This window comes from Schistocerca americana, chromosome 4, assembly GCF_021461395.2.
Source record: "Schistocerca americana isolate TAMUIC-IGC-003095 chromosome 4, iqSchAmer2.1, whole genome shotgun sequence".
NCBI classification, from domain to species: domain Eukaryota; kingdom Metazoa; phylum Arthropoda; class Insecta; order Orthoptera; family Acrididae; genus Schistocerca; species Schistocerca americana.
The window spans coordinates 372,702,667-372,716,233 of record NC_060122.1 but is presented as its reverse complement, the minus strand read 5'-3'; the positions used below and the strand labels follow the sequence as shown (position 1 = coordinate 372,716,233).

The following is a 13,567-nucleotide window of genomic DNA, read 5'->3' as shown; positions in this document are numbered from 1 at the left end:
CTTTCTTTGTTGTTAATGCCACGAGTTATCGGTCGTACTAGCAGGTTGTGTGGCATTTTCGGCCAACTACAGGGTGCACTCGCGTTAGTGTGACCACCTCATATATTCGAGGTCAACGTGCAATGACCATTCACAGACGGCAGGTAGCAGCTCGAGCAATGGCGATTGTATCCACTGACGGAAAAGAATCGCAACACCAAAAAATTATTAATGTAGAGTAATTTACTTATTTATTTATTTAATCGTTTGGCTAGGGCCACTTTGGCGACCTGCAGTCGATGAGGATGATAGGATGACGATGAGGACAGCACAACACCCAGTCCCTGGGCGGAGAAAATTCCCCGACCCAGCCGGGAATCGAACCCGGGCCCAGAGGATTGCCAATCCGACACGTTGCGTTTGTTCTGGGCGGACGTCACAAGACATCCGTTCAAGTTGATCGTTAATTCATTGACTCAGTTTTTTTTTTATTACAGAGAGCGCACAGCCCTCTGACCGAACACGCTGAGCTACCGTGCCGGCGGGTATTCAGCTACCGGGGCCGGCCATGTAGGGTACTGAAATTTTGGGAATACATTTGTCTAGGTAACATATTTAAGTGACTAACATCGCAAGATCACAGGTTAATGATAGCGCGGGGTAAGCCATTACAAATTTGAAATGCTGGTGGTGTAACCGCCAGAATGTTGAATGCAAATATGTAAACGTGCTTGCATTGTGTTGCACATGTGAAGAATATCAGTTTGTGGCATAGCGGTGGTTTGGTATCATGGAATGCACGCTACCGAACGTCTGGTTCAGACCTATCCTTGAAGTAATCCATTTGTAGCAGTTCAGCGTGTCACTGTGGTGACCACTGCTGCTAGAATTGCTGCTGCAATACAACGCTCCAGAGCTATACGCCGAACACGATGGACTTACCTCTCGGTTGTGCCTTTCCCCGTCCGGAGCCGCTCTTCTTGCGATGGTGCATTCTCATGACCAACGCTGCCATCAGTCATGTGCAGTGGCTACGTTCCTGCCAAGTCTTTTGGCAGTATCGCATAAGGAACATCTAGCTTCTCATTCAAACTCAATGAGGTGTCGGTAATGGGGTTTTTGTCACCTTAAAGGCATTCTTGACTAAAATCAATTCATCACATTTAATCTCAAAGGTAATTAACATTCACGACCATTACAGCGTGAATTTGAAGTAAACCTGATTTGCATCCTCATCATGGCGCTAATAGTGCTGCTGTTATATGACTGGCGGGAAATTTGAATACACATCAAGCTTCAGATGTAGAAACACGCCTACCAACTTTGTTTCTATCGTCACTCCTTTTTGACGAAGCGATTTTTTTCCGTCATTGTATACTGAGGTGAAAATACTGAAATCGTGTCAGACCTGATCTTGCCCTGCGTAATGTAACAACTCAACGTGGCGTGGGCTCAACACGTCACTAGAAGTCCCCTGCGGAGCCATGCTGCACCGTCCGTGGAAGGCCTTGAAGGCCAACGGTACCAACCGGCCGCCGTTTCATCCTCAGCCCGGAGGCGTCACCAGATGCGGAAACGGAAGAGCATGTGGTCAGCACACCGCTCTCCGGCCGTTGTCAGTTTTCGTGACCGATGCCGCTATCCCTAAACCAAGTAGCTCTTCAATTGACCTTACAAGGACTGAGTGCATCCCACTTGCCAACAACACTCGGCAGACCCGGATGTTGACCTAAGTGCTAGTCAAGCCCTACAGCTCGTAAGTCCTGTGATATGACGTGAACCGGTGTTACCACTGTGGCGAGGACACTGATACTGCCCGTATGATCATCCATAATTACGAAAGTGTTACCGGTGTAGAATTTTGTGCACCAACTGGTCTCTCGATGTCCCATAAATGTTCGACGGGTTTCATGTCGGGCGCCGTGGGTGGCCAACTCATACACTTGAACTGTCCAGAATTTTCTTCAAACAAATGGCGAATGACTGTTATCCATAAAAATTCAATCGTTGTTTGGGAACATGAAGTCCATGAATGGCTACAAATGGTCTGCAAGTAGCCGAATATAACCATTTCCATCAGTTATCCACGTAAACACAGCCCACATCATTATGGCGCCACCGCCAGCTTGCACAGTGCCGTTCTGTGATAAAAATACTGAAATAAGTTCGCTCAAGAATCTAATTTAAATCAGCCTATCCCAGAGACATGGAAATACTGGAATATCAGTTCAGTATCATTCAGTCGAAGTGTTAATGAGGTTGCACCTTGCATTGCTATAATTTCGTACAATGTTTCTGATCAATGGATAAAATCATGGGGATCAAGTTATGTCGTCAACTCAATAATCTGACAAAACGCTGCAGAAATTAGCGGATAACCACTTTCATGTTGGTAGTTCGGCTGGTAATGTTACAGTACAGGTACACGTATAAAAACTGTTGCAACAGACGACGGCGGCAGTGCACCTCATTTGCATGCGCTGTTTGTGAACCAATGCATGGGAATGCACACATCGGGTTCCCGTCACGGCTTGTCACACGCTCGTGAGTTCCATTAGTGCAGCTTTAGTTTGGGACTTGAAGCTAATTAACTTTTGGATATTGGCTGCCTCCTGCCGCTGATGCAGCTGTAGGACCTAGCAAGGTGGCTGCCTTGACACGAGTTACTGAACAATGGTGAAATGTATAGTACCGTTAGCAATACCGCTGTTGGTACGACACAACATATTTATGTTACGATTAAACGCTATCTATTTAATGCAGTGGAAATGTGTTTATTTGCTACTATCTCGTCAATAAGTGATATTTTACTATAAAAATACAGCGACCAGCCACTTTTTTTTATTGCGTTTTATTTATGCCAATATGCATTTCGGGTTTGCACCCATCTTCAGCTGGCAAATTACATGTATCTTCAGTTTCTACAGTGGTAAAATATCGACAGCAGTTTGGATGCTGCAGCTGGCATTCTCCTCTCCTTGTTTTTTCTTGGCCTTTCTTCTTTTTTGTAACAGCACAAACACTTTTTGTCACGTATTTTACACAGGCACACCGCGTTATCCGCCATATGATTATCCACGGCCATGGAGCTCAACAGTCCAAATAAAATGGACAAATTGTTATCGTCAATAAGTGTCGTAGATGTTAGGAGACAAACTGTTGCACGAAGGCAAACCAAAAAAGGTATTGGTCTAGCAGTGAACCATTATATTCTTGAGTTCACTTATTTTTGCAATATAGCCATTTTTGTCAAAGTTGTTCGTTCAGTATTTTTCCAGGAGTGGATAGCACTCTTGAATTGCGGTTTTGGAAGGTCTGCAAAATAACAATATGCAACTGGCTTGTCCTCTTTTTGTTTCATCCACGGATTCCATAGATGGAGGAATAGATGGAACTTAAGCGATGGCAAATGTACAGTAAATCATATTTAAAATCCCTCTGTTTTTTCCCTGAGAAAACACCTTTGTAGAAAGACGCAGTGCGTAGTGAAAGACAATTGCTTTCTTTTGCTATACTGTACACATTTGAAGTATCTTTCAAAGCATTTGCTACTCGAATATTAGGATAGCACTCGCCAACTATTATTTTATCTTTCGAATGGTAACTGATAATAAGAATCCTTTTTCCATCCATAAAAGCTAATTTTCGTCAAATGAGAGTGTCCTCGGCTTCCACCCAGCATTCAATTTTTTCATTTCAGGTTGTGGATCCATGTCGGTTCTTTTGTAACAAAACAACGCACATAATTAGTAGTCCTAAAAGTGGAAGAATCGGTAATGACCAACCGCATGAGGCTGACGACGGCAATGTAAATCATTGCATTACTGTCATATAATGTTCATACATAGCAAATGCGGCCATGTTATTGAAGAAACGTCATGATGATCTCTCCAGTGGCAAAACTTGCTATAGAATCCTCTATTTGGGTCTCCGACAAGCATTTGCCAAGTTATGGGTAATCACTAGAAAAAGGTAGAAAAACAATCGAAAAGTTAACATGTAACGAGTAGACCGTGCAATGTCTGAAGGCTAGATATGGTACTGAAGCAATAAAATGTGGAAGTACAAAAACTAAATCTACGTACAGTGTGAACATTAATAAGACCGACGAACTGCAGGGACGGATTCCTTTTTGGCAACAGAGGAAAAAAGATCCCATGAACATGTGTCTGGAAATGTACCGTTGCCACGGTAGATGGCTCTGACAAATGAGTCTCCTCTGATTACGTGCCATATTTTGCTTGTGTGTTGCAGGCTGTGTGATTGTCACAGGGTACTGTAAGCCGCAGAATGGACCAGTATTCATGCCAGAAACAAGCAAACATGATGTCTGTGTACGGCCAAGCAGATGGAAGCGGGCGAGAGGCAGCACGGCTGTACCAAAACAAGTACCCTCAGAGACACCAACCACATTATACTATATCTCAAGCCCTTTCGGGGCGTTTATGTGATCAAGGGTCCTTTCAGACTGACGAACGTGCAGGGAGGCGGCGGACTGTGTGCATCAAATCTGGAGGACCGGATTCTACGGGACATTGAGACGTACCCTAGTACCAGCTCCAGGCAAGTGGCCCCCCAACAAGGGGTAAACCAAAGTACGATCATGTGTAGTATCCCGCATGACAACCGTTACTATCCATATCATCTGTTGTGAAGTGGATGCGATCCTGCTCTGTACTGTTTTCCGCAACCATTTGTTGTCGTTGCACACACACCGTCCGTTTCCGGACACATGTTCATAGGATTTTTTCTTCCATTTCCAGTCAGGAATCCGTTTCTGCAGTATTTTCAATGTTCAATTTGTACATCAGGAGTCATTAAAGTTAAAGGAAGAGAAGGTATGCATTTCTGGTTAGGTAAACATAGCATATTACTCTATATTAACAGGATCAGAAGACTGTACAACTGGAGTAGGATTCGTTATGACCAGGAAGGTAGGGTACGGAGTCTGTTGCTGTGAACAGATCTGTGATAGAAGTATTTTCATCAGAATCGACAACTAAAGAAAACCAACCACAGTTCACGTACACAAGACGTCCCATGAGGAATGGATATGACAGGAATGATCTCAGGAAGCAAAAAATTCTAATAAACATGGGCTCTACGATGTATACCTTAAGAGCTATGAGCACTTCTTCTTCTTCGATACCGTGGAACAAATCTTTTCTACTGTAAGTTCTTTGCTTTCATATTTTGAGAGGAGATAATATGGACCAAAATAAGAAAATTATGTCCTGTAAACATAGGCTCTAAAGAGATATGAGCACTTTTTTATCTTACCAAACGTGATCCACATATCTTCCACTTAAGACATGGCCATAGCTCTAGCTTATATTTTAGAGCCTTTTTTTCTTGTTTTCGTCCACAATACCTCATCCCAAAATACAGAGTACAAAAAGCTTGTAGTAGAAGAGATATGTTTCACAGTAGCGAAAATGTAAAAAGTATGCATTTTAGAGTCCATCTTTACTTGACGTTTTCGCTTCGAATGATCATTCCTGTCATATTCCTGAATACTGACCATTCTTCCAGGGACACCTTGTACATACGGATGCTATAAGCAGAAGATGAAGTGGTACAGAGAATATATGGGAGTGCTGAACGGATGGTTTATTATGAAAATTTCATCATCAAGGGGGGTTGGAATTTTGGGGAAAGAATAAAAAGAAGTTATGGGGGAATATGCGGTCGTTAAAAGCAATGAGAGAGGAGAAAGTCTCATTGAGTTCTGAAATAAACTGCAGCCAGTAATGGCAAATACAACCTTCAAGTATCACGAGAGGGTGAGATACACTTCAAAAAGGCCCGGAAACTGGGGAAGATACTGGCTGGATTACGTCATATGATACAGGGATTTCGAGTTTAGGTACTGGACCGTAAGACGTAGACTCAGATCGCAACTCAGTACTAACGAAAACTAGGCTGAGTTTGAGAAGATCGTTAGGAAGAATCGAAGTGTAAAGAAGTAGGATACTGAAGTATTCACGAAAAATGTGTTTTTGAAGTCTTCTGGGGCTGTTGATATTGTTATAATGAATAGGTATACAACACTAGGAATGGATATCCCCCTAAAAGCAATCTCAGATACTGGACATACAAATCTAAGTACAAGGAATATGCGACCCTACCTTCCTCTTGGGACTTTATACAGACATAGCTCTAATGGTTATAGAAGACTCAGAGAGGAGATGGTCGCTTTTACTTTCATGTCTATCAAGATCTAACAAAGTCATCGATCTCCACTCCATTTTCGACGTGGTTCAGCAAAAGCAATGCAATTTTCTAATAGAAAGGCAGTGTCTGTTGCGGATGTCAACATTAGAATAAATAGTAGCAACAGAGGCTGACTTTTCATTTTCAGTCATCAGTCCTCGAAGTAGCGACATCTTTTAAGAAAATATAGTGAGAGGAACCTTTAAATGAAACTCATAATTAAAAATACTGTATTTATTATTTTTAGCGCAATAATATAATGAGAATCGCATGTAGTTTGAATGACTATGATCTTCTTGCTGCCACATTAACATTTACCATCAAATATTCAAAGTCTGATTTTCGTCCTAAATATTTCAAAGCCCAGAGCTGCCTACATAAAATTGAATACTCGCACAAGCTTGTGTATTTGCACTCGACGAGTAACATAAATAATTCGTTTAAGCAATAGTCGGAAATGTTTCAAGGTCCAGATACACTCGAAAATGTTTCAAGGTCCAGTTATAATCGGAATATTTCTGTCCCACAACCTAGTAACTATCACCGTTTCCCCAACGATATTTCAGAGTCCAATACCAGCCGGAATATTTATGATTCCCACAAGATTGCAAACTAGCAGGATTTGTCCAAGGTCACGCACGAAGGCATTTCACTGCTCATCTCTCGACTCTAATATGAGTGACCACAATACTGCCCAGCAAATGACTGCCTGCAAGAGCGCAACTCTCGCCTGTTTCTTGTCGAAGTCACCGTTTTTCAGTTCCACTGAAGTTAGATGTTTCCAGAACGAAATTTAAGTCTTGCAGAGTGTGTGCTGATATGAAACTGCCAGGCAGTTTAAAACTGAGTGCAGAACCGACACTGGAACAACTCCGTACCTTCATGACACGCCTTCACAGCATTACTTCCGTCAGTACCTCGTCTTCTACATTCCGGACTTCACAGAAGTTCTCCTGAGCACTTCACCTAGACGTTATTTATTTTCTTAATTTAAATTACGAGTAGTACTACTATCTACATGTTTATGGCACTGTAGCTCCTAAACTAATGTTGGGCTAGTTCAGCATATGCTTGTCTGTTTCAGAACGACGAGACACTTGATCTGATAGTTTTATCTCTCATATAGCTATGGTGCTTCATGCACTTTCTATTATGCTTGTGAATTTAAAACGGCTGTTAGATGGCCACTTGTTTTCGCAGCAGGAGTGAAGAACTGCCCCGTCCGCATATTAAGGCTATTCTCTATAGCGGCATGGTGTAGAATTTACTTTTCAGCATTGCCTACTTCTGCTGAGGGTGAGGTGAATGTGTATCATCTTTGTTATCAGTGTAACATGGGAGTGTGTGGGCACAGGATTAATAACTTATTTGGGGCAGTATTTCATTTTCGTCAATGTGCACTGCTTCCCCATGGGTCGAGCATTGCGATGGGCCGCTGTTAACGATCTCTTAGGTCTTGCGGAGCCCCAAATCCCTAATAAGGGGTTCGTCGATGCGACAGCCCTGGTGTAGAAATGGCCTGCAATGTGCTAGTGTTGCTGGAGCACTTCCAGCTCTTCAGCTGCTTCATGAAGGTATCGGTGTGGGAACTGAGGCTGCACATGGAACACCCGGCGTAGAATTTTGTTCTGCAACGACTGGAGGCGCTGTAGGTGAGTGTTCGCTGTGTCATCCCAGCCCTATAGGTGTGAGGTAGCAGATGTATATCCCGAAGATGAGGAGTCCTCTGGCTATTGACAGGTCTGATCCCTCATTGATTATTGGATACAACGCCTCAATATGTTGGCTGACCTTGGCTCTGACGTCTTCTAAATAGGCCTTCCAAGTGAGATTCTTGCCAAGGAGCCCTCCAAGGTATCGAACTGATGTTCTCGACTGCAGTTCTGTGCCATTCAATCGGAGGAGGCGGTTGGGCAAGGTGCGTCGTGTGGTGAATATGATGGCCTGTGTCTTCAGGGCACTGAAGCACATGCACCACTTCATTGCCTATTCTTCATGGCAGGCGCTCTGGAGGTGTGGGACTAGGATTTCTCAGCAGCGACTGCGGGTGTAGATCATCTTGGTGTCCATGTGAATGGCCTTCTCAACCCCTGATGGTGAGGAGAGGGCAGATGTATAGATCGAGTAGAGTACCAGTCCAACCACTGAACCCAGCGGGACTCCTATGTGGATAGGATGGGCGGCGGAGAGTGCATCATCCACCCTGACACCAAAGATGCGGTATTGTAAGTATGAGGCGATGAGATTGATGTATGCCCTCTTAAAGTCAAGGGCATTCAGCTTCCAGATAAGGCCTGGAGCCACACACTGTCAAAGGCCTTCGTGACGTCATGAAGGAGAGCGTGGCAAAACTCCTTTTTGTTGATGGCGTGGTAATATATTCTACAGCTTGGAGAATTTGCCGGGTGGTAGAGTGCCCAGCACAGAAGTCAAACGTAATGGAAGACAAGATGTGTTGCAGGTCGATGATGATTTGGAGCCGCTTGACCAGGAGACTCTCAAACAACTTGCTGGCATGGGGTAGAAGACTGATCGGCCGATAGCTTGTGGGATCTTACCTATTCTTGCCGGGCTTAGACACAGCCACCACAATGGAGTGCTTCCACGCTGCCGTGCATTCAGCCAAGATGAGTATCCAATTGACGATGGCTACCAGTCGTGCCATCGCAGTCCACAGGAGATGTTTCAAGGCACATCCCATAATGTCATTGCATCCCAGGCATTATTAGCAGGTAAAGCCTGGATGCCTTCCTCGGCTTCTTCAACGGTAATTGGTGGAATGGTGTCATCTTCGTTGTCGCCACCTTCATCATGTAGGAGGGCCTCAGCTTCCTGTTCTATGGTAGCAACACGTTGAGGATCCACCCCATCATCCAGAGGCAGGAAGTTGGATTCAAACGTGGCTGCCAACATCTTAGCATTGTCCCCTGGCCTGTAGCCAGTGGGGCCGTCCAATGTAAGCAGTGGAATCCTGGTTCGTTGGTTAGTGAAGAACCGGATCGACTAGCAGTTCATGGGGTCAGGGAAAGGACTGGAGCTTCGCTGCCCACTGCTGGTTCTTGCGGGCGATAATGCTGGCCTTGATGTCCCGCCAGAGTTGATTGTTCCGGCTTGTGAGGTCCCTGTTGTGGGTGAAGCGCGACTTGCGGCAATTTCTGTTTCTTGTCCAGATGGTATCGCGGAGGGTGGTGATACAGTCCAGGCATCAGGAGGTGTGGCGACTTTGGAGGGGGTGTAGCCAGTTCAAGTGCTTAGGTGATGGCAGCAGTGAGATGTTCCACTGATGCCTGTGTGATGTCATCGTCCGCATGGGTGACGTCGACGAGGTGGGCGACGTACTCGCTAAAGCGGTCCCATTTAGTGCGCCTGAGGTTGAGGCAGCCTGATTAGTGGTCTGGCGCTACTTGCAGGAGGAACAGGACCTACAGATGATTAGGGTTGAGGTCGTGGATCACCTTGGCTGTCATAAATTCTGGGATTTGGCCCAGACAAGAACCCCTTCCCCTACCCCTCTGTTTCATGAATGAGTTTGTGCATGTAATATTGCTCGTTGGCCAAGGGGCATATCGTCACAAAGGTAACTGCCAAGAATCTTGGATAACAGAAGACATTGTACTGTATTCTATTGAACTGAGGACCGAGAAACGATGGAGAGGCTTCGTCCCCGCTGTAGCACGCTGTGGTACGAACCCAGGTTTATTGTATGGTGCGGCCCCCAGAGCCCCCCCCCCCCCCCCCGCCTCCCTCCCCCGGGATCGTCTCACACCAGACAAGTGTAACCCTAATGTTTGCGTGGTAGAGTAATTATGGTGAATTCATACGTAGAGACAGTGTTTGCGCAGCAGTCACCGACATAGTGTAACTGAGGCCGAATAAGGGGAACCAGTCCGCATTCGCCGAGGCAGATGGAAAACCGCTTTAAAAACCATCCACAGACTGGCTGGCACACCGGACCTCGACACTAATCCGCCGGACGGATTCGTGCCAGGGACCGTCACGCTTTCCCGCCAGGAAAGCAGTGCGTTAGACCGCACAGCTAACCAAGCTGGCTAACAGAATACATACTTCAATTAACCGACAAAATAATAAAATACAAAATTGTTCTGGAAAAGAAAGGAATGCAGAAATATAGGTCTTTTATAAATGAAATCAGTGAGAAATACCGAGAGTAAAAGCCTCAGAAAAAATGTGAAGAAATCTGAGAAAGAAATTTTCGTAAGGAGAACACATTCAACAAAAAGGAAAGTCAAATCAACGTTCAGTAAAATTAAATGCAAAGAATGCAAGAAGAGGTCCAGAGTTAATGACACAGGAGAGAGTAGTTAAGTAATGCATTGAAAGCCTCTACGAGAAATTGTAGTATGGCAAGATAAAAGAGCAAATGGGACATAGAAGACATAGGGGAACTAGTAATACAGTTTAACATAACTTTCAAAGGCTAGATATTGAACAAGGCTTAGATAAAATTAATTCCAAATTTCTAAAGTAATTAGGGGAAGTGGCCACCAAACTACTATACTAGTTTCTTCAAAGAATCTGTGAGTCTGGAAATATGTCATCAGACTTCCGGAAAAATATCATGTACTAAATCCCGAAAATACCAAGAATAGAGAAGTACGAGAATTATTGCTGAGTCAGTCAGCTCAGTCAGTAGTCATACGACTTCCGTGTACGAGCAGGTGTACGTGATTTTCTTGAGTGTAAAAGTTTGCTTTGATATATCCTAATATATATATATATATATATATATATATATATATATATATATATATATATGTGTGTGTGTGTGTGTGTGTGTGTGTGTGTGTGTGAGTGTGTGTGTGTGTGTGAGTGTATGAGTGTGTGTGCATGTACCAATGTATCAGTTACTGCTTTGTAGGCTGTTCGTTATTGTTACATTCACGTCTGTTTCTATTGTGGTGTGGTGGTGCTTTTCTTGTTGGAGGTGTTCTGTGAATGTTGAATTGCTGGTGCCTTATTTTCATGTTCATTGTATCTTATTTCAAATTATTTACTGGTCAGTTCTTGGTACAGAGCATCGCAATTGTTACAGTGAATTTGCTAAATACCAGATTTTTATATGGTAGTGTCATTTTCTTTATTTAAACATTTTTGTATAGAATTACAACTTGGTAGGCTATCTTTATTTTCTGTTTCTTTGAGATGTTATGAATTTCGTGATCCTGTTTGTTTGCTTATGTGAGTGTATACGAGTTTTTCTGTAGAGTTTTATTGGATTTGTGTTGTGTTTGGTTTTACTTATTTAGCTTCTTTCATTTTTGCTTTTTTCTGGATTTTTTTATTCAATTTTGCAGCCAGAGAGTCTTGGTATCAGCTGCTTTTCGCTGTTTGTGTTATTACGTCTAGCTTGCCTAGTGGTACTGTGTTTAATCTATAGAGCATGTATGTATGAGACTCTTGTTTCTGAGACTTTGGTGATTCGATGATTCGTGTAGTACTATGTCTATTGTTGAAAGTTCTCCTTTAAATGCTGAATGTGGTCTGTTGTTAACCTTTGTGGTAATTATATCTATGGTTTTCATTTGTGATGCTCGTTCTTTCTCAAACGTAAACTTTATATTTTTGTGCAGTGTGTTTTTTTCTGTGTCAAGCTGGTTTACTTCATTTCTGATTTACCTATCAAGTAGAGGATGAAACTCATTTATATCCATCAGTAAGGTCTATTATACTTTCCTGGTATTGTTTTCTGGAATATGCTACACTTTTTTTGTCCGCAGAGATATTTTCTAACTTCCCTTCAATGAGGGATCAAGTTGGTAATCCTTCCACTTGTAAGTAGAATTCCTTATCATATTCAAAGAAGTTTTTACTTTAATAAAGTCTTGGAATACGCTTGTTTCTGAGATACACTGAAGCGCCAAAGTGGTATAGGCATGCGTACTATAATACAGAGTTATGAAAACAGGCAGAATACGGTGCTGCTGTCGGCAACGCCTATACAACACAAGTGTCTGCAGCTGTTAGATCGGTTACTGCTGCTACAATGGCAGGTTATCAAGATTTGAGTTTGGGCGTGGTGTTATAGTTGGCGCACGAGCGATGAGGTACAGCTTCTCCGCAGTAGCCATGATGTGGGAGTTTTCCCGTACGACCATTTCAGGAATCCCCCGGGAATATCAGGAATCCGGTAGAACATAAAATCCCCGACGTCGCTGAGACTGGAGAAAGATCCTGCAAGAACGAGACCAACAACGACCGAAGGGAATCGTTCAACGTGACAGAAGTGCAACCCTTCCGCAAATTGCTGCAAATTTAATATTGGTCCATCAACAAGTGTCAGCGTGCAAACCATTCAACGGAACATAATCGACATGGGCTTTCGGAGCCGAAGGCCCACGCGTGTACCCTTGATGACTGCACGACACAAAGAGTTATGCCTCATTTGTGCCCTTTAACACCGACGTTGGACTGTTGATGACTGGAAACATGTTGCCTGGTCGGACGAGTCTCATTTGAAACTGTATCGAGTGGGTGGACGTGTACGGTTAGTGAAACAACCTAATGATTTCATGAACCCTGCAATTCAGCTACGGACTGTTCAAGCTGGTAGAGGCTATGTATGGTTGTGGGGTGTGTGCAGTTGGAGTAATATGGGACTCTTGATATGTCTAGATGCGACTCTGACAGGTGAGACGTACGTAAATGCCCTATCTCGTCGTCTGCATCCATTCATGTCCCTTCTGCATTCCGACGGTCTTGTGCAACTCCAGCAGGACAATGCGACTCCCCACAAGTTCAGAATTGCTAAGGAGTGCCTCCAGGAACACTTTTCTGAGTTTAAAAACTTCCGCTGGCCCCCAAAAATGAACAATATTTAACACACCTGGGATGTCTTGCAAAGTGTTGTTCACAAGAGATCTCCACCCTGTCATACTCTTACGGATTTATGGACAGCCCTGCAGGATTCATGGTGTCAGTTCCGTCCAGCACTTCAGGCTTTACTTCTACGTGCTCCCCGGGGCCCTACACGATATTAGACAAGTGTACCAGTTTATTTGGCTCTTCAGTGTATGTCCCTGTGGTAACTGATTATAAGCATTTAGGTCTTTACTGTTATGTTGTTAGGTTCCTGGACTGGGATTGAGGAATGGTGGCTTCCTAGGTCAAATGAGAGCAGGATAGCTGTATTCAGGATCTGTATATCTTTCACTTGCTCTGTGTTTTCCACCTGCCATTTTGTAATTTGTACTGTTGTGCGAGTTTGTTTAACATATGCGTGGAAATGGTGAATGTGGGTGCGTTACTGTAATTCACAGTTGGTCTGAAAGGTGTGTATTTTTGGTTGGCTTCGCGTTTTAGAGCATTACGTTTTGTATGTGTTATATGAGCTGTTTGTCTGTCATCAAGTGTATGT

General features: G+C 43.6%; 1 protein-coding gene across 1 annotated transcript in view; it reads right to left on the bottom strand.

Annotated features, from left to right (window-relative positions):
• The window catches only part of LOC124613494 (esterase 6-like), a 145,978-nt gene extending 137,121 nt beyond the window's left edge, over window positions 1–8,857 (bottom strand). The window contains exon 1 of the mRNA XM_047142202.1: window positions 8,751–8,857. Coding sequence (XP_046998158.1) covers window positions 8,751–8,857 — 107 coding nt within the window. The remainder of the gene's footprint in view (window positions 1–8,750) is intronic.
• Between the last annotated feature and the right edge of the window lie 4,710 nt (window positions 8,858–13,567).